Source organism: Vitis vinifera, chromosome 13 (genome assembly GCF_030704535.1).
Source record: "Vitis vinifera cultivar Pinot Noir 40024 chromosome 13, ASM3070453v1".
Classification (NCBI taxonomy): Eukaryota; Viridiplantae; Streptophyta; class Magnoliopsida; order Vitales; family Vitaceae; genus Vitis; species Vitis vinifera.
The window spans coordinates 19640832-19662265 of record NC_081817.1 but is presented as its reverse complement, the minus strand read 5'-3'; the positions used below and the strand labels follow the sequence as shown (position 1 = coordinate 19662265).

The 21434-nt window shown below is 37.3% G+C and overlaps 1 protein-coding gene across 10 annotated transcripts in view; it reads left to right on the top strand.

The window, feature by feature from the left end:
* The window catches only part of LOC100254054 (uncharacterized), a 57107-nt gene that overhangs the window by 8529 nt on the left and 27144 nt on the right, over window positions 1-21434 (top strand). For 6 of the 10 annotated variants that reach the window (XM_010647242.3, XM_019217694.2, XM_019217695.2 and 3 more), the window contains exons 6-15: window positions 6713-6830; window positions 6949-7058; window positions 7179-7274; window positions 17591-17714; window positions 18285-18352; window positions 20244-20330; window positions 20483-20635; window positions 20725-20820; window positions 21106-21171; window positions 21277-21395. In XM_010647242.3, the coding sequence (XP_010645544.1) occupies window positions 6713-6830; window positions 6949-7058; window positions 7179-7274; window positions 17591-17714; window positions 18285-18352; window positions 20244-20330; window positions 20483-20635; window positions 20725-20820; window positions 21106-21171; window positions 21277-21395 (1037 nt within the window). The remainder of the gene's footprint in view (window positions 1-6712; window positions 6831-6948; window positions 7059-7178; window positions 7275-17590; window positions 17715-18284; window positions 18353-20243; window positions 20331-20482; window positions 20636-20724; window positions 20821-21105; window positions 21172-21276; window positions 21396-21434) is intronic. The other 4 variants (XM_019217697.2, XM_059742081.1, XM_059742080.1 and 1 more) reach the window with 1 other exon arrangement.

The window sequence follows — 21434 nt, the reverse complement described above, 5'->3', positions numbered from 1 at the left end:
TCCCCACTGCTTCAAAGTTCATCCCACTTATGTTGGATCTTCAATTCCCTGCTTCGGACAAAAGGCTTTCAAAAGCCTTAATCACCCCTTCCTTTATATAAGCTTCCTTGAATAGTCATTCTCCATTTACTTGGACTTTGGTCAAGAAATTTTTATGTCTATGTGCATTGACCAGTTTATGGGCTGGTGTTTCTATCCTCATTCCATTTTCATATTTCTCTTGATTTCTACCTCTGCATAGTTTCTTCCATTGTAGCCCACTTGCAAAACTCATTCACTGCCTCCCTCCTAGCTTTAAACTCTTCAATGGAAAGGATTACTTCTCTCTCCTTAGAGTCTTAAATGCCAATCTGCTTTAAGGCCTCACTTTTTCTGGTGTTGACGATTCCAAAAACCTCTTTCATCTGTTTTTTCAGATCTTGTTTGAGGGCCTTTTGCTTTGATGCCGGAATTTGGCTATGAGGGCCTTTGAAGTTATAACCCGTCCACTAGCTCCTCATTGGGTCTTTGAAACCTTTGGGATTAAGCCACATATTTTGAAACCTAAATGGAGATCTGCCCCTCCTCAGCCCACCCCAATCTAAAATAATGAGAAAGTGATCAAATGTTGGTTTTGATAAGATGTCTTGAATTAGGCTTGAGAAATGATCCTATGGCTTCCACTGCTTCCCATTCCAGGAATCTTCCCACCCCTAGACTTCTTACCAATTGCATATTCATATGTTGAACCTTTGTTTCTTGTAGGAAAACAAGGTCAAACCTTTGGGATCTAATTAGCGACTTAATTATCTCCTATTTCTCCTTATCATTGGCCCCTCTAAAATTTTATGCTAGAATCCTTCACTTCATTGATAATTAGAAAACAAGTCCTAGTTACTCCTTCACACACCTCCTCTCTTTTCCAATTGAACAATGGTAATTAACTGAGCATTCTAACTTTAAAGCTCCCTATCAAAATGAGATGTGAAGGAAGACATCCTCTTCTTTCCCAAGGCCGAAATGATGCTCCCTTTTCTAACCTCCAACTTCCTAAAAACAGGAAAGGATTTCCTTTTCAAAACTCTCTAAGTGGCATTCCCACAAATTCCTTGAAGGATGCCAACTTGTAGAAAGACAATTTAGAGGTGTGCTTCTCCCTCACCAAGCTCTAGCTCAAGCTGTCCTTACTTGAGACCACCTCCTTTTTTCTCTCAACAACTTTTGCGCTCTCTGATCCTCTCATGAGCAGTGTTTTGAAAGGCTATTGGGGCTTACACCTTGAGGCTCGCCTTCAGGCAAGGATATGCAAATTAGCCTTGAGGCAACAACCTCGGCATAGGGTAATCGAGGTTTAAGCCTTACCTAGTTGAGGCTTATAGCCTTGAGGCTACAACCTCGAAGCTATTGAGGCTTAAGCCTTAAATATTCAAAGGGTTTTAATGCAATGTAGGGCTTTTTTTTAACATATTTTGCAAGATGTTCAAGCCTCAATATTCAATATATTTAATGAATTATGCTTTTGTTAGCCTTTGGTATACATTTATATGTTTTTTCTTGGGTTTAAGATGAGGATTAATGTGTACATAGATGATTATTCAGTGATTATGATAAGATTTATTGATTGAATCTCTAAGTAAGGAGAAGAAGCTAACCCATAAAAAAAAAATAAAAAAAATAAAAATGTAAGGAGAAGAAGCTATTTTTTGTTTTTGTTTTACTTGCTTACTGGTGCCTATTATATACATCGTACATACTCTAGTGCACTTTTTTTTTAAGTATTGTTAATATATGTTTGATTTTGCCATAAAAGAAAAACAAGACTAGGATTAAACATTTTATAAAGTAAAGGGATTAGGAAAAAGAAAGACCACTATAAGTAATGGATGAAAAAGAAGAACGCTTATACCTTAACATTGATGTGGAGGATAATACAATTATGCAACAATTGGATGTGATTATGATTCCATGGATGATCCTTTCTAGTGATAGTGATGCTAGTGTTAAAGAAAATTTGATAAAACCATGAGAGAGAGTTGGTTTATAAAAGAAAAAGGGAGAAACTAAATTAGAAACTATTGATGATGACGAACAATTAATTTGATTATTATGAATTATGTGGTTTTCTTATTGTTCAATTCTCATGCAATTTTTTTTTAATTTTAATTTTAATTTTTTGAGATTTTTTTTTTCCTTTTTTTCATTATTTATTTATTTATTTATTTTAATTTAAGGTTTACGCCTTGTTTTGCCTCAAGGATTACACCTCACCTCATTTGGGAAAAATGCCTCAAAACCTCCTTTAGTCTTTTAGAACACTGGAAGTGAGGATTTCCAAAAACTCCACAAACACATTGTCACGAGAAATCATCGTCAATGGTTGACTCCCCACACTATAGGTGCAATGGATATCCCTCCATTTGGTTCTTTGTCAAGGACTAAACTATTATCTAGCCTTAAAATTGGGTTCCCATCCTTGGAGAGAGAACTAAAAGGTACCTTACCCACTAACAAGAAGAGGCTTTCCTTCAATCAATCTTTTAGCTTTAACCAAGAGAGCTTCATTTGCAAAGGGCACTCTCCCCTCAGATTAACCGAGGTAGCATAAATAAGGGTTAATGGGCTAGGGCTTGCAACGATCCCTCACACTGTGCAAAGGAGAAATTTGGATGGGACATCGACTCCTTGTAAGAGACTAAACTCTTATCTATTGTTAGAATTAGATTGACTTCAACCATGAGAAGGTTTTCAAAGTTCATTGAAGAGCTTAGTTGCGAGATCTCCCTTTGTTGGGGGGTCTTGCACCTGGTGTAGGGGATTGAATAATCAATCGTTTCAAGATTAGACCGGTTTTTGGTGTCTAAGAAGTGGGAGAGTCACTTTAGTTGGGTGGTTCAAAGTTCTTTGCTGAAGATTGTTTTTGATCATACTCCTATTTTTCTGGATGAGGGAAGTTTGGAGAAGTCTTGTCTCGTTTAGGTTTGCAAATATGTGGTTAAAGGAGGATTTCAAAGACTTGCTTAGCGGTTGGTGAATGGGGTATAACTTTAGTGTTACTACTAGTTTCATTTTGGCTGCAAAATGGAAAGCTTTAAAATCGAGCCTGAAGGTGTATAACAATGGAGTTTTTGGAAATGTCTCTATTAGGAAGAAGTTGGCTTTAAGTTAGGTGGTTTTTGGGACTCCAAGGAGAGGATGGGTCCCTTAGCTCAAGAGGAGGATGAAGCTACGACGTTAACTAAGATGGAGTTTCATAAGTAGGCCCTTTTCAAAGAAGCGTCATGGAGACCAAAATCGGGAGAGATCAAAAATACTAAATTTTTCAATAAAATGGCCAATGCTCATAGAAGAAGGAATTCAATGGCTAGGATTAGAATTAATGGGGTGTGTCTTATCGAGGATAGGGAGATAAAGGAAGGAGTGGTAATGACATTTTGCAACCTTTTATTTGAGACATATGATTAGAGACCTAACATCAATGGGTTGGCTTTTGAGTCCTTGGATGGGTTGAAAATAGGGAAGCTAGAGGAATTGTTTTCAGAAGAGGAGGTGTTCAGTGTCTAATAAGAGTTGAATGGGGACAAAGTCCCAAGATCAGATGGTTCTCCATTGCTTTTTGGCAATTTAGTTGGGACTTTGGAAAGGTCGATGTTATGGGTTTTTGGGGAGTTTTATGATTCTGGAAGGTTTGAGAAATGTCTTATTGTGACTTTCTTGGTGCTAGTTCCTAAGAAAGGGGTGCAAAGGATCTCATGACTTTAGGCCTATTAGTTTGGTGGGAGGTTTGTATAAGATTCTTTCTAAAGTTTTGGCAAAGAGATTGAAGAAAGTGGTGGGAAAGGTGGTTTCAAAGTATCAAAATGCGTTTGTTGAGGGAAGAAATTCGAGACGTATGTTGATAGAAAATGAGGCTATAGATTCAATGCATAGGAGTAACTCATGTAGTGTCTTGTGCAAGTTAGATATTGAAAAGGCATATGATCATGTTAACTAGAATTTCTTGCTAGCTTGGAGGGATCACTATCGAGCAAAGATGGATAGGGTGGATTAAATGGTGTATTTCTTCTGCAAGTTTTTTAGTTCTAGTTAATGGCACCCCTTTTTTATTTTTATTTTTATTTTATTGTTGAAGTTCTAGGGTATTGAGGTAAGGGGACCATCTTTCTCCCTACTTATTTGTTATTGCAATGGAGGTCCTTAGTAATCTACTTATGTGGGCTAAGGAAGGTGGTTTCTTACGCAAGGTTTTTGGTTCTAGTTAATGACACCCCTTCTATATATATATATATATATAGATATATTTTCCCGAAGTTTTAGGGGATTGAGGGAGGGGACCCTCTTTCTCCTTATTTGTTACAACAATGAAGGCCCTTAGTAGTTTGCTTATGAGGGCTAAGTAAGGTGGTTTCCTGTCGGGATTTAGGGTGGGAGGGAGAGGAGGGATGAGGGAGGAGATTATGCATTTATTATTTGCTAATGATACCCTTGTTTTTTTGTAAGGCTTTTGATGACCAGATGGTTTATTTAAGCTGTGTGCTCATGTGGTTTAAAGTCATCTTGGGTTTGAAAATTAACCTTGATAAGAGCGAGTTGACTAAAGTTGGGAGGCTAGACAATGAAGAGGAGTTGGCCTTCAATTTGGAGGTGGGTGAGCTTCCAACCACTTATCTAGGGCTTCCTTTAAGTAATGGGATGGAGTGGAAGAGTGGTTTCAAAAGAGACTTTCTTTGTGGAAAAGGCAATAATTTTCTAAAGGGGGGAGGATTGTTTTGATCGGGAGTACTTTAGCCAGTTTGCCTATCTATATTATGTCTTTGTTTTCCATCCAAAAGAAAGTTTGATTGAGACCTGAGAAGATTCAAAGGGATTTCTTCTGGGAAGATGGGGCTTTGGAGAGCAAACTTCATTTGTGACTTGGTTTTTTGTTTGCATGGAAAGAAGAAAAGGTGGTTTAGAAGTAAGGAGACTCTCATTAATTAATAAAACATTGCTGTGTAAATGGAGTCGGCGATATGCAACCAAAAGGGGAGCTTTCTTGAGATAGGTAATAAGTGAAAAATATAGTGAGGAAGAAGGGGGTTAGAGGTCTTGTCAAGTGAGAGGAGGGTATGGGTTTAGTTTATGGAAGGCTATAAGGAAGGAATTGAATACTTTTAATAGCAAAGTATCTTTAATCAGGGAAAATGAGAGGAGGGTGAATTCGAAGGATAGGTAGTGTGGGGAGGAGCCTTTTGTGTCTCTCCTTTCCCTTCTCTTTTTGCTTTAGCCTCATTAAACAAGGCTTAGGTGGCAGATTTGTGGGAACAAACAGGAGAGATGGATTGTTAGACTCTTTGCTTTACTAGATATCTTAATGATTGGGAGCTTGAAAACATACATTATTATTTTTGCTAAATTGCAAGGCATGTTAGTGAGTGGAGAGGAGGATAGGGTTGTGTAGACAGTTTCATGGAAAGAAACTTTCTTGGTGAAGGCTCTTTATGCTATCTTAAAGGTAGGGGGCTCAACTCCTTTTCTAGCAGGGGTCATTTGGAATCCTTTGGCTCCATCAAAGGTGAGTTTCTTTGTGTGTGAAGCTTGTTGGGGAAAGGTTTTGACTCTTGATCATCTATAGAAAAAAGGGTGGACATTGGTTGATAGATGTTTCTTTGTAAAATGGATGAGGAGTCAATTGATCATATCTTTCTCTACTGTCACAAGGCAAGAGTTCTTGGGCAGTTGTGGTTTTCTTTGTTCGGGATATCTTAGGTTGAAACAGCCACAATGAGGGAGACTTTGCTTGGGTGGTATGGTTCTTTTGTTGGTAAAAAGTGAAAGAAGGTTTGGAGAGTTGCTCCTTTATGCAGATTTTGGACTGTGGAAAGAGAGAAACTGAAAGTCATTTGAGAATGAGCAAATGTCTATCCAAAGTTTGAACAACATTTTTCTTAGTAATCTTCTTTTGTGGGTAAAGTTATACATAGGGAATGTTTCAATGTCTATAATGAATTTTGTCGAGTGGTTGGGTACTCATTAAGGGACAGAGGTTGTTTTTGTAATCCCACCTCGGTTGCTCTTTGGCTCCCTTTTTGTTGTTTTCTTTGGCCCTCTTTGTATACTTCTGGTGTACTTGTGTTTTTGTTTTTTTAATGAATCACATCATTGCCTATCAAAAAAAAAAAACAAAAAAAAAAGGAAAAAAGGATTCAACTTATAGTTTTATATGAATTAGTTTGAGTGTTTTACTTCCCCATGTTATGATTTGTAAACATTAGTATAATATTGTTTTGTCAGTGTTAGAATGTGTGGATTGGTTAGGCTCTTTGTAGGGCGTGTTTGCTGGTTTTTGTGTCTTCACACTTCTTTTTTGGGTCTTTTGGTTGCTTTGTATACATCGTGTATACACCCCTCTTTTATCATTAATACATTTTCTTTATCTATCACAAAAAAAAAAAAAAAAAAAAAATTGTTTTGTGTGGTTAGTTTTGGGGATTTTATCTCTTTTTCATAACAACTAGTATGTGTGTATCAATATCAGTCAATGATTTGTAAGGTGTAAGTAACTTAATTGTTGCTTTTGGTAAAGCACCAAAAGATTCTTGTTGGTGACCAAGCCAGAACACATGCACATAATTTTACATTTTTTTATTTATAACAACCACATTCTCTCCTGCTTTTCCCCTTATTTTTTATTTTGTTATTTCATCAAGTGCTGGCTAACATGCTCTTGTATCTCTCTTGACTGCCAACCTCTTAGCCTAATCCAGGGTTGCCTTCAACACATCATCGAAGAGTAGCCTGCTCTTTTAGAGATCAGTCACTTTTCCAAATATTTCAGATATCTTTGTCATCATTGCGTCAACTCAAAAATGATGGTAATATGCTAACGTTTATTATCATTTCACTATTGTCTCCTTTCCTCTAAATTCTTATAGTTGTTGCTTTGACAGATTTTGATGTTAATGTTATCGTTTCCCTTTCTGCAATATGCAGTGGTTAGCCGGTTACAGGAGTTGGCAATTTCTCTTTCCCTTAAATGTTTATCTTTCGATTTTGTTGGAACATCTATAGATGAAAGTTCAGAAGAGTTTGGTACTGTTCAGGTAAAGATGGTATTTTATGACAAGTATGTTTATTTTGGTTTGTGTTGGTAATAATAAGAACGCCCTTTTAGTTGTCTCATGCATTGAATACTAAATAGTATTCGCTTGTGATGATCCTAGATTCCATCTCCTTGGAGGCCAATTTTAGAGGATCCATCAACACTGCAGATATTTTTTGATTACTATGCAATTACAAAGGCCCCTCTGTCAAAAGAGGTTAGATTCCTGTTCTTCCTTCTGTTAATTTATAGCTATGAAATGTCTTAGAAGTCGCTGATTTTACTTTTGATAACTTGTTCTGTTTGTAGTCACTAGTTTTGTGCTTTCATATCTAATAATATTCTTTTATGCTATCTCATGTGCATAACAAAAAGAACACAGTGAACTTTCATAACTAGAATTTTTTTTTTTTTTTTTTGATAAACCAAGAGAAGAAATCATATTAGACCACGCCAAAACAGGGGGCGCTCCCTAAGTACACCGGCAGTATACAAAGAAGGCCTTACCCAAGGCAACAAAGGAGAAACAAAAACCTAGAAATGCCAAAGATGACCAACAAAATCAACCACCCAACATATTCATAAAAGAGAGATAGTCCACGTCCATGAACTGTTGAGACCATTCAAGAAGAGCCCGAAGGAAGAGATTCTTCAAGCTCGTATCTGACTTCTCTTCTTCTTGGAACATTCTTCTATTCCGCTCTCCCCAAATACACCAAAACAAACAAATAGGCGCCATTTTCCAAACTGCACTCCTCATCATACCTAGAAATTTTCAAACTAGCTTGAACTCCTCTAATATCTTACCTCTTGATCTGGTGTGTATTTTAGATGCCATTTTTACCCCTAATAAATAAAAAATGTGCATAAATCTTTTTATGCTCATTTGGAGCCATTAACTCGAACTTGAATGGTGCTACTATGCTTTAAAAATCTAAACGTTAAAAGTGCATAGTTTTATCTTTCGTGGAATTGTCAATTTGACATGATTAATTGAGTTGGGTTTTTGACTTCTGGTTTCTCCCAAATTGCAATATAGGGATTATCACATGGTTCAAAGTATCAGCTGAGTTGTATCTGTTCTGGCCATGGCAGTGACGAGTCCGATACCAGAGTTGGTATTGTCTAGTTCAGCGATAACTTGGTTTTAACTCATATATGATTTACTTAACTAACTCACGATACAACTTGGAGTCACAGCACAAAAAATTCAAACTGATTTATTTTCAATATAATTATTTTTACCTATTACCTTTTGTCATTTTTATTTTTTATTTTCAAGACATACCATTATTGAAAATCAATACTTGGTGTAAAAATGCATATGATAGTGTTTTGAAATTTTTTAGTTCTTAGCAATATTATAAACTACTCCAATGCATGATTTAAAAATTATTGAGATTATGTTAAATGTGATATATATTAATCTATTAATTTGTTGAGTCCATCTAATTATAATTATTATTATTATTTTTTAAAATTTCATTGCTTTTTAAAAGTTTTTTTAACTAGCATATTATACATATTACCTAATACCAATTTGAGATACCAAGACTGATGCACCTTGAGACTTGTTGAGTTAGCAACCAATACCAAGACTTTTGAACCATGGCTTGTCGTGATTTTCATCTTCACATTTTCATGTTAATAACTAATATTTGAAATTGCTGCCAAAAGCTCTCTCTCTTTTTTTTTTTTTTTTTTCATTTATTTATGGGTAAAAGCATGATTGAAAATGGTCAGAGATGCAGTGACAAATGAAAAGAGTAAACTAGACTGCTGAAAACTAAGTAATATAAGGAAAGGAGAACAAAAGCAAAGTAACAATCAAGATCTCCTTGGATGCTAGAGCTGCTCAAGGTACTAAAATCCATGAGAAATTGTCTCCCACCAATAGAACCTTCCTCTGCCCAAGATTGCAAGCAGAGCAGGGTCACATCTTTAAGCCTAGGAGTTGGAGCTTCGATCTCTTAGAAGTTTCAACCCCTTAAAAGTTCTCAGGTTCCTTTCTTTTTATATTGGCACGAAAAGGGGTAGTCCTTTATACCATTCTGTTGCTTTTCTTGATAATACTTCCATGCCTGCAAGGGAGTACACTCACTGTGCTGGAGGCATTGCATATATCTAGAACAAGGATAAACGCTTAGCCCACAACTCCCTGACTACTAGGCAGTGAATCATCTAACATCTAATGGTGTATTGATTCCTAATTATTCTTGCACCGGCAACACTTAATAGCCAGGCTTGATCATCTTGAAACAAGCTTGAAAAAACCAATTCTCAATGATATGGATGGGAGGAAAATGGTGGGTGGGGGTTGTGTTGGGGCTGAATAGGTAACACCTCCCAAATTTTAAAGTTAACAACTTTGTAAGTAATCCATTTAAACCTAGTTGATCTCAAAGACAACTAGACAAAAATTAGATCACTTGATTTATGCAAAACCTTCATGGGGCTAAAAGTCACAAGTAAGAGGCTGCAAAGTGCAAAGAAACTCTATTAAATCAATTAACAAGTACCGATTTAGCCAAGTAATCCCATGTTCAATCCAAATCTCAGATACTGTAGTAATCCTTGCACTCTGACACTTGAAGCACTTCGATACCCTGATGAAACCACAAATCTCCTTGATCCATTCTTTAGTGGGTGCCACTGTTTCAAGGTAAGAAGTTCCGATCTTTATCTCTTTCAAGGGACATGATCTTCCCTCCAAAGATTGCAAGCTTCAATCTAGATTGATTGTTGTACTTGAAGTGCAAGGAAATTGAGGTCCTTGAGGTTTCAAAACTTGAATATGAATATGAGATTTTAAGATGCTAGAATTATAGGAGCAAAAATATAGTATCCATAATGCCCAAGTTTTTTAAATCTCTCTTGTCTAGAAAAGGTTTAAAGTATGTGTTTACATATCTCCAAATCGCAATTCTTAAGTGGGTTAAATAGAGAAATTTTACAAATATCAATCTCCCAAAATTTTTCAAAAAGTACCTTTACAAAACTGATTTTTTCTTATGATTATATCTCAACATTTTTTTCTTTATTAACTTGTTTAATTTTTCATTTTTGAAAGACAAAGGAGTCCTACAGAAACGCATAGGGAAATATACTTTAATAAAAATTCCTAAAAATGAACTTCCCTAAAAGTTATTACCATGTTAAAACTTTAATTTGCCCTAAAATAAATTTGATCATCTAAACAAAGAATTTTGGAAATATGAAAACACACTAAAAATAAAAAGATCAAAAAACATTGTCTTGATCAAGCAACCAATAATGTGTGATTGATTGAGCACTTTTATAATAACAATTTTCTTTTCAAAAACTTTAACAAACACAAGCTGTGAGATAAAGAAAATATTGTTTTGAAGAAGACCATTTTGCAAGAATTCTTTTAAAATAAAATTTCGTAAAAACTTTTAAAATCATTTTAAAACCAATTATTTATAGAAACTTTGAATGCAATAAAAACTTTTTTTTTTTTTTTTTTTTTTTTTTGTGCAATCTTAAAAGTGATGAAAACTTTCAAACCTTCAAAAATATATTTAATATACAATCAAGAATGCACAAAAATTTCCAATTCTCACACCTTAACCCTACTTTAAATTGAAGAATCTCTTCAAATCTTCAACTTGATGTAACACTTTCTTCAAAGCAATACTTTTCAGGGTTGGATGCCAGAAGTTGATATTGACTCACAATCTTAATTTGGACAGGAATTTCCAGTTATAAAATTATGAAAAATTGCTTAACAAAGCTGATCCAGCATTTGAATTTTCTCATGCATCGGTCACCACAATAAAATTGTGGTGTTGCTGAGTTGAAAGATGGTGCATCCATTCCTTGTTTTAGAATTTTCTCATGCGCTGCTTACCACAAAAGGAGTGTAGCATAGCTGAGTCAACAGATGGTGCATCCATTCCTCTTATTCATGCACAAGCAACACTGACTAGCCATGCTTTATCCTCCTGACTTAAGCTGATTTGAGGTTAAGATTTTCTCATGCTTTGCTGATCACCAGAAAAAAAAAAAAAAAAAAAAAGAAAAGGTAGAAAAAACTTCATTTAGTGGTGCGGTCAATTTCCAAATCTTGGAAGCTGGAAAAATAACTCCTCCGTGGGGCAACAAATGAGAGTAAAAGGAGAGACCTTCAACTTTGACTCCTTTTATGTCAACGAATTGTCCCAATTTCCATGAGGATGAACACCATTATGAGATCCTAGAAATCTGCTACCTTCTCTAATTCTCAATTCTTAAAGTCTTTGACAATTCTAGGTTTAGAGGGGCTCTAACCTCCACATAGTCATGATTTTTTTTGATAAGTAAGCGAAGGTATTGTATTAATATGAGGGGCTAAAATAGCGGCCCAAAATGTACAAGAAAATGTCACTCACCCCCTTACAGTTGAACCAAAAAAAGAAAACTGTTCAAACAAGATGTACAAAAAACAACCCCTTCCTCAATGAGAGCCCATCTAATCAATAAAATCTGTTAACGTCGAAGGACCCTCTTTTATAAACATTTTGGTCTCTGACCAAAGTAATTAAACAAAAGAAACTTTCAACCTTTGCAAGGACAACACCCCATCTTCCTGTGGGGAGGTGGGGCCCTAGGCTGGAGACCTCACTTAGTAAGATGGGCACAATGTGTCTTGATAAGAGAAAAAGGGGTTTGGGGGTTGAGAGTCTTTCTACGCTCAATAAGGCCCTCATTTGCAAATGGAGTTGGCGCTTTGCGAATGAGAGAGAGACTTTATGGAACCAAGTAATTAGGGGGAAGTATGGGGAGGAACGAGGAGGGTGGTGTGCTTGAGATGTAAGAGAGGGGTATGGTGTAGGGTTATGGAAAGCAATTTGGAAGCTCGGGCACATCGTTTGCAGTAGACTCTCATTTCTGGTGGGGAATGACCAAAGGGTGGGTTTTTGGAAGGATATTTGGTGTGGGGCTACACTATTGTGTGCATCCTTCCCTCCTTATTTGGCCTAGCTGATCCCAAAGAAGCTTGGGTGAAGGATGTTTGGATCAGGATAGTGGGAGGGGAGGGAGTTGGAGTCCTCGCTTCACTAGGTCTTTTAATGATTGGGAGATGGACGAGGTGATGGGCCTTCTATTACGCTTGTGTGGTCAAAAAGTGATCTTGGAGAAGGAGGATAGGGTGCGACGGATGGAAACAAAGGATGGAATTTTCTCGACAAAGTCACTTTACAAAGCCTTAGAGCCGGGCTCTTCATTGTTTCCAATGAAGATCATTTGGAAATCTTGTGTGCATCCAAAAGTAACCTTCTTTGCTTGGGAGGCATCATGGGCCTTAGCAAATAGATGTTATTTTTGTCAAGCGGATGAGGAATCCATTGACCACCTCCTCCATTGTGAAAACATAAGGGCATTGTGGGAGATGCTCTTCACTTTTGTTGGAGTGTCTTGGGTGTTTCCTTCTTCGGTTAGGGAAACTCTCTTGGGTTGGAATGGATTCTTTGTGGGGAAAAAACGCAAGACAGTTTGGAGAGAGGGTCCTCCTTGCATTTTTTGGATAGTTTGGAAGACGAGGAATAACATCGCCTTTGAAGATGATATGTTGTCCATCTAAAGGCTGAAAACTTCTTTTCTTAACTCACTTTGGTCGAAGACTAAATTGTTTATGAAAGATGGTTCATCTACCTTTTTTGAGTTCATTGATTGGGTGGGTTCCCATTGAGGGAGGGGTTGTTTTTTTGTATATTTTTGTGGACAATTTTTTGTTTAAGATGTTAGGGGGTGAGTGTTTCCCTTTTTGTTTTGTACATCTTGAATCACTATTTTATCACCTCTTCGTAATACAATACTTTTCCTTACTTATCAAGAAAAAAAAAAAAAGGACAACCTCCCATCTTCAAAGGCAATTCTATTTCTAGCCTTCCAAACTAACCAAAAACAAGCATAAAGGGCCCACTTTCCACACTATCCTGTGTTTTTTGCCCACCCAAGCTTTATTCCAACCTAAAAGGGTCTCCCTTACCGAAGAAGGGAACACCCAAAACACACCAAACAAGGTAAAAAACAGCTTCCATACCTCCCTCGTCTTTTCGCAATGGAGAAGAAGATGGTCAATAGACTTTTCATGAGCTTGGCATAAAAAGCATCTATTTGCTAAGGTCCACCCCTCTTTTGAATTTGGTCCAAAGTTAGAGCTTTTCCCCATGAAGCATCCCAAGCAAAGAAACTAATTTTTGGATGCACCCAAGAGTTCCAAATTATCTTCATTGGAAAGCAAACTGATGAGTCCAACTCTAAGACTTTGTAAAGGGACTTTACCGAGAAGCTTCCATCGTTGGACTCCACCCACCTCACCCCATCCTCCTCATACAATAACACTCTTTCCCCACACAATCGCCTTAACATGTTCTCCACCTCATCCAACTCCCAATCATTGAAGGGCCTAGTGAAACGAGGGTTCCAACTCTCCCCCCCCTTTACCCACTTCCTGAACCAACCCATACATCACTCACCCAAGCCTCTTTGGATGTAGTTAAAGCAAATAAAGAGGGGAAAGATTCGCATAACGGTGAAGTTTCACACCACTTGTCTTTCCAAAAGCTCACCCTTTGGCCATTGCCCACCACAAAATATATTCTAGTGTTAACAAGGTGGCTAAGCTTCCTAATTGCTTTCCACAACCTTACTCCATACCCCTCCCTAACTTCACGGGAACACCATCCACCTTGATCCTCCCCATATTTCCCTCTCATAACTTGGTTCCAAAAAGCCTTTTTTTTCATTTGCAAAGCGCCATGTTCATTTGCCAAGGAGAGCCTTGTTGAGCAAAGCAAGGCTCTTAACTCCCAAACCCCCTTTTTCTTTTATCAATACACACTGTGGACCACCTCACTAAATGAGGTTTACACTCAAGAGCCCCACCTCTCCATAAAAAGTCCCTCTGAATCTGCTCTAGTCTCATTCTAACTACTCTTGGCAGATGGAGGATGGACATAAAATAAATAGGCAAGCTCAACAAAGTACTACGAATCAATGTAATTCTCCCGCCCTTAGAGATATGTTGCCGCTTCCACATAGCCAATCTTTTACGAAATCTTTCCTCAATACCATCCCAAGCTGCCACAAAATTAAAAGGAGCCCCCAATGGCATCCCCAAGTAGGTGGATGGAAGACTTCCCACCTTGCAACCCAGTTCACAAGCCAATTAATCCACGTTTTCCACCCTTCCCACCGAGATGAACTCACTTTTATCCAAATTAACCTTCAACCCAGAGATTGCCTCAAACCACATCAACTAGAACAAAAACGTCATTTGCTCCTCCCGTGCCTCACAAATAATCAGAGTGTCATCAGTAAACAGCAGGTGGGAGACCTTGACCCCTTCACCTCCTTTGCTCCATACTTGACAAGCCGATAAAAAGCCATCACAGATTGCTCTCTTTAAAAAACAGTTGAGGGCTTCCATTGATATCACAAAAAGGTAAGGCGAAAGCGGGTCTCCTGCCTTAGACCTTTAGAGCTTTGAAAAAAACCCGAAGGTGTTCCGTTAACCAAAATGGAAAAACTGGCTGTGGACACCACTTGATACACCTTAATCATTTCTCCCCAAACCCCATTTTCTCCATAACCGAAAGCAAAAACGACCACTCTACATGATCATTTGCTTTCTCAATGTCCAACTTACATAGAATCACCCTTCCATTACTTTTCAAAATCGAGTCTAAACCTTCATTCGCAATGAGCATTGCATCCAAAATTTGCCTACCCTCCACAAACAAATGAGCTAGACTTCTCTGTCATTGGCCAAGGTATACAAATACCTCAATTTCAGGGGAACCTCACCATACCAAACATCATTCCTAGACCTCATCCTTATTCCCAGTGAAAGAAAATACGCTTAGAGAACTTAGTCAACCCTGCTAATTCTCTTCCATAACCATTTTCCATGAAAACCTTTCTCCGTTAGGAATGCATTGTGCTTTACCTTCAACCTGTATTTTCCCTTAACAACCCTCTTCAACTCTCCAAATACATGAAGTCCTTTGTTTAGAATATCAAGGTTCCTCATCCTCAAAAGCCAATCCTCCTTAGGAATCCATACCGTGTTCTGGTGAATGAGATGAAGCTTCTTTCCCCATTCAAACCAAGCCCCTTCCTGCAGCTTGTCAGTCTATTACAAACTTTGGCGAGCATAATGATGCACTTCATTAGCCCTATATTGCCAACATTGAGGGGGACATTTGAATACTAATGACAACCAAGTACCTAGTATTATATCAAATGGTAGAGGTTGTATCATTGACCAAGGCTTCGTTGCTAAAAGAGTGGAGAAAATCCAAAGAGACTTCCTATGGGGGGGTGGAAACTTGGAAGGAAAGATTCATCTAGTAAAATGGGATGTGGTCTGCACAGAAAAACGCAATGGAGGGCTAGGATTAAGGAGAATAGCCACTCTGAATAGAGCTTTGTTGGGCAAGTGGACTTGGAGGTTTGCGTGTGAAAGGGATAACCTCTGGAAACAAGTGATTTCTACGAAATATGGGCAAGAGGAACATGGGTGGAGGGCTAAGAAGGTTAGTGGGGCGGCTGGAGTTGGGGTCTGGAAGGAGATTATGAAAGAATCTGAATGGTGCCGGGAAAATTTGGCTTTTCTAGTTGGGAAGGGCTCCAAAATCAAATTTTGGAAAGATAGCTGGTGCACTGATACTCCGTTGTCCCAATGCTTCAACCATCTTTTTGTCCTTGCCGTGCATAGAGATGCTTCGATTGAGGAGATGTGGGACCATCATTCGGGCCAAGGAGATTGGAATCTTGTTTTTGTGAGGGATTTCAATGATTGGGAACTGGATATGGTTGGTGATTTGCTCCATACTCTGAGGGGTCATAGGCCTTCCTTGGAGGATGACTCAATTAAATGGAGGCAAGGAAGAAATGGTCTCTTCAGGGTTAAAGAAGCTTATAGGATGTTGGATAAACCTAATGCCACAATGTTTCCCGCAAGGAGAATATGGGTGGATAGGGTACCAACTAAAGTCTGCTTTTTTGCTTGGGAGGCTACATGGGGGAAGGTGCTCACTCTGGATAGGCTTCAGATAAGAGGGGTGCAACTCCCAAATTGTTGCTTTTTGTGTGGTTGTGAAGAAGAGAATGTAAATCCTATTCTTTTACATTGTATAGTGACTAGAGCTCTTTGGGATATTATTTTTGGGTTGTTAGATATTAAGTGGGTCCTCCCAGAAACGGTTAAGGAGGCTTTAACCTCCTGGAGGGGTTCTTTTGTTGGGAAGAAAAGGAAACAGATATGGAAATCCATTCCGCTGTGTATTTTTTGGACGGTCTGGAAGGAGAGGAATAGGTTAGCCTTTAGGAGGGGTGTGGTGAATGTTCAGAGGTTAAAGAATTCTTTTATTTGTAACTTATGGAATTGGGCCAAAGTGTATTTAGGTGAGGAGGCTTTCTCCCTTATAGGTTTCTTGGAGTGGATAGCTTCCACTTGAGGGGAGGTAGCTCTTTTTGGTCCTTTTTCTTTTTTTGAGGCTGTAGCCATCTTGTATACTCCCTGTATGCTCTGTGGCGTTTAGCCTTTTTTAATGCATATCTTGTTTACTTATAAAAAAAAAAAAAAAAAAAAAAAAAAAAATCATTGACCAAGGCTTCGGGTGCCATGTTGATGAATCTGATTGAAGATACTGGGGAATTTACTCTCTAATTTTTTAGAAATGATTGAAAATACTAGGGAGTAATTCTCTAATTTCTAGGACTATATAGTTTTATAATTCCTTGATTTCAGTGATTGTATAGCTGTATATTTTTTGTTTTGTTTTTAAGGTAGAGGATTTCTAGGAATTACTATTGAATAACAAGCCGTCCATCATCTTGGGTTCTATTTTTAGATAATTTGTGTGCTTAGGAGTCCTTGATGATTAAATAAAACAAGATTTTACCATGACTCTAATTTTAGAGAGATGTGAAAGCGCTGGCAGGCAAAAGAGAATCAACTAGTTTACTTTTGATCTGAGTAGGCTCATAATGGAGAATACTCTAACCTTGGAAACCGGTTGCTGGAATTCCCAAAGCGGGGATTTTTGTTTCAATTAGAGAACGTGAATAATCACTAGAGATACTAACCATCGATTTCTAGTGGTCTTCATTGCCATTATTCTCTACCTTAAGTGGTCTTCATTGCCCTAACCATTTAAAAGACTATATGCCTTTAATTGATTTTGTAGATTGGATGGGCTCTAGTTGAGAGAGGGAGTTGTCTTTTTTGATCTTCTATTATGGCAATGCCTTTGGCTCCCTTTGTATATGTCCGGCGTACCTAGGTGTATAGCTTCCTTCTCTATTATTTATAATATTTTCTTGGTTACCAATCAAAAAAGGGAAAAAAAAATGGTTCTACTCTATTGTTAATTATATGCTGACAATGTGCTTGTTTAAGACAAGAACTTTCTCAGTGCATCACTTGTTTCCCCTTTTCAAAATGGGGATAACCTTGTTGATAATTTGTGAGCAGCCTTTTGAATTTATTTTCTCATTGTTTTTAATTAATTTCATTTCCAGGCACTGGAATGCTTGGTGAGGCTGGCTTCTGTAAGACGTTCTTTATTCACAAATGATGCTGCTCGTTCTAAGTTTTTGGCCCATCTCATGACAGGAACCAAAGAAATTCTGCAAACAGGGCAAGGTGTTGTTGGCTTGTTATATTCTGTGTTTCCCTTATATATAGAAAGAGAAAGAGAAAAAAAAAAAAGAAAATAAAAGAACAGAAAAGAGAGACAAGATGGTGGTTGTTGGATGGTGCGGGGTGGGGAAGTGGGTTTGAAGTTTTGTTCTATAGTGCCTCTTTCCAAACAACTATTGTGTATTACTGATTTATGTATGGTGGATATAATAGCAATTTAAAACATCTTTAAGCTAGGGTCATCGCATTCCTTGCATGAATAATATGGTGCCTGTTAGCTTTCTAATATATTAAATAGTGGTTTCACTCTTCAAGCAAGCTAGATATAGTAAGTCCTGGTAATTAATCAACCGTGTCCATGTTAAAATGAAAAAGAAAAATTGGAGTCCCTTGAATGGATATCTGATTTAGTAGATCAACTATACCAAAAAAGTTGTCTCATTAAATGTGTTTTATTCATCTAGTTTACTTATTTATATGAAGCATCATAAAATGCTTTTACATCATTAGCAGAAGTTTATTTAAATCAAATGGCTTAAATTATTGAGTTGCTATATTTGGACTGGGAATCAGGTCTTGTTGATCATGATAATTACCATGAATTTTGTCGTCTCCTTGGACGTTTCAGAGTAAATTATCAGGTAATTTTCTAAATTAATGCATTTTTTTTTATATTTAACAACAATGTATTGTCATATGGTCACATCTTTAGGAGATTGCTCTTTGTACCGGCTGGGCTTTATTGATTGGTTGAGCTCTAGGTAGTGGGTGGACATTGTTTTGTGTATTACCACAACTAGTTGTGGCCTTTTGGTCCCCTTGCATACACCATTTCTACTTCAGCATGCCCTTGTGTTAAGAGTTGTTTCATATAATGAGTATAGTTTTTATTTGCCTAAAAAAAATGAAATCTGGAGACTTTTGCATGTATATAGAGACACACATGGACACACACAACAACACAACATATACACATACTACACACACTCTTATATCATATTATACTGTTGGAATTTGATGGGAAATGACATCCCTTGGTCTATATGTCTGGTTGAGTATCTTCACAAAAAATGGTTATGTGTGAGGATACACATGTAATTTAAAGTTGAGTGCCATGCTGACAGTGTTTTGGGATAGTTGGGAGCAGTAGAAAGGCTAGTTTATCTAGAAAGAAACACCATAGTTTTCAAAGATGGATGGAAGTCTTTAGGTCTAGTTTAGGATGGTAGCGTATTTTTTGGCTTCCTCATGGATGTTAGTCTCTCCTGAATTCTTATCCTGCACTTGGTTTGACTTTGCTAGACTATAGAGCTGCTTGATATGGTTGTATGAGGCCTGCAAAGGTGCTGAGTGGATTACTTCTCCTCTAGGGCACTTGAGACTTAACATTTGATAGTTGTTCTCTAGGGAGTACAGTGCAGATTGATATTGATGGTGTTCCCTATGAACATGGGGAAGTGTGGATAGAGCTTTTCCTGTGCTGCTAGGATGTGTCTGGCTAAAAAGCAGAAGTGCTTGGGCTATTGGAAGGGCAGACTCAGGCCAAAACTATGGTTTCAGCTTCTTGGTGGAGGATGACTCCATTTTTGCTTTTGGTTGGTTTTTTTATTCCACCTACAAAAGGGAGGCCTCTGGAAACTGGATTTGTTGATGTGTGGACAAGATTCGTCTGTAGAGTTTGCAGTGCTCTTCCTTCGTGTTTGTTGGAGACTCTTTTCCTTCCCTTGATTAGATATTGTATGGTTCCAATGGATATGTTCCAAAGGATATATCATCTGTTTTTTTTTTTCTATCTTTATTTTTGTTAATTGAAATGAAATATTTGTTTCTAATAAAGATAGAAATTACATTCTAAAGAACCAAAGAAAATACAACTCCCAACATGATTTTTACCATGCACTGATCAATGAACCAAATATTTTGAATTCAGTGACAAGTTACTAGGTAGGAAGGTCTTAGTTGAAGTCCGAGCGTAATTGATGGTTAGTCTCATTGTATCAATTAAGAGCTCCATCATATTTGGTCCCCAAGCATGGGGGTGGTGGAGGGTTTTAGGTTTTAGGTCAGGTTGGTTTTGGGGGTCTGTTCTGGGCAGGAGTTGTTAATGTCTTTGGTCAGGACCCGAGCATGGTCTTTAGATTGCTTTTTCTGTATCCTTCATGAGTGGAAACAGAACTAATTAGTTGTTTCTGCTTCAAATTATTTTGGTTGGAGAATAAAGATAGAACTCTATCAAATATTAATCTGGATGACATTCAGTTCAAGTTCTAAAATAGGAGACATGCTATGGGAGCCATGGTAATAAGTTATGTCTTTCATTATAATGGGCTTATGGACTCTGGAGGAAAATAATATTTTTCTTTATGAAACCAATAAGGTTGAAATGTGAGAAATTTCCATTTAAGAGTGTGTTTTGCAAAATAATGTTTAGATGCAAAGTTATTCAATTTGATTTAATGTTTTCTATTACTCTGCTGCATATAGTTGTGCATGACTGCTCATGGTTATTAAATTTGTTAAATTACATTGCAGTTGTCAGAGCTTGTGAATGTGGATGGCTATAGTGATTGGATACATTTAGTAGCAGAGTTCACGTTAAAGTCCTTACAATCCTGGCAGGTTGAATAGTGTTTATATCCCTTGAGTTTCTCCACATGTAAATTTATACTTTCATTTAAAAAAGATATTGCTTAAGCGGCATTGAACTGATTATTCGCATCCTAGCACTCGTTTTGACTTGACATACTCATTAAGTTTGCCTTCTTACTCAGTGGGCCAGTAGCAGTGTATACTACCTTTTAGGGTTGTGGTCCAGATTGGTGACATCTGTACCATATTTGAAGGGTGATGCTCCAAGCTTGCTGGATGAATTTGTGCCTAAGATTACTGAAGGTTTTATCACATCTAGATTTGACTCTGTGCAGGTATATTGACAACCAATTTTTTTTTTGGCGCTGGCATATTCTGATTTCACTTTAAAATTGAAAATTATTATTTTCTGATGCTTTTATAGGCTGGATTTCCGGATGATCTTTCTGAGAATCCACTAGATAGCGTTGAACTTCTTCAGGATCAGCTAGAATGCTTTCCTTACCTTTGCAGATTCCAGGTTTAACATTCATATATTGCTTGCTCATGTTACTTTTACAGCCTCAATATTGTTTTGTTTTTATATTCCCAAGAAAGAAAGGGTCTTTGAGGCCTAGCTTAAGTGGTAAAGGATTGGGAGGGTTTGTGGGAGGTTCAGCGTTCAAATCTCAATGGCAACAAAATTTTACCTATTAAAAAAATCCCAAGAAAGAAAGGTTTACATGTATTATAAATCAAGTTCTTGTTCTTATGAGTGCATTCATTGTATTTTCTATTGACCTTAACTTTCGTCTTTCTTCCTAAGTTGCAGTATGAAAGCAGTAGTTTGTACATAATAAGCGTTATGGAGCCTGTCCTGCAAACATACACGGTAAATCCATTCATTGGAGGAACAATGTCTTAATTTGGTTAAAATCTTTGTAAACTTATTTGTGTGATGATTCAATCTATTCTTGTTTTTAATTGACTTAAATAGGAAAGAGCACGATTGCAGAACAGTGATAACAGTGAACTCTCTGTAATTGAAGCCAAACTTGCTTGGATTGTTCATATTATTGCTGCTATTCTTAAGATAAAACAAAGTACTGGTTGTAGGTAAAAACTTGTTATTTGTTTTTTTATCCTTATTGAATA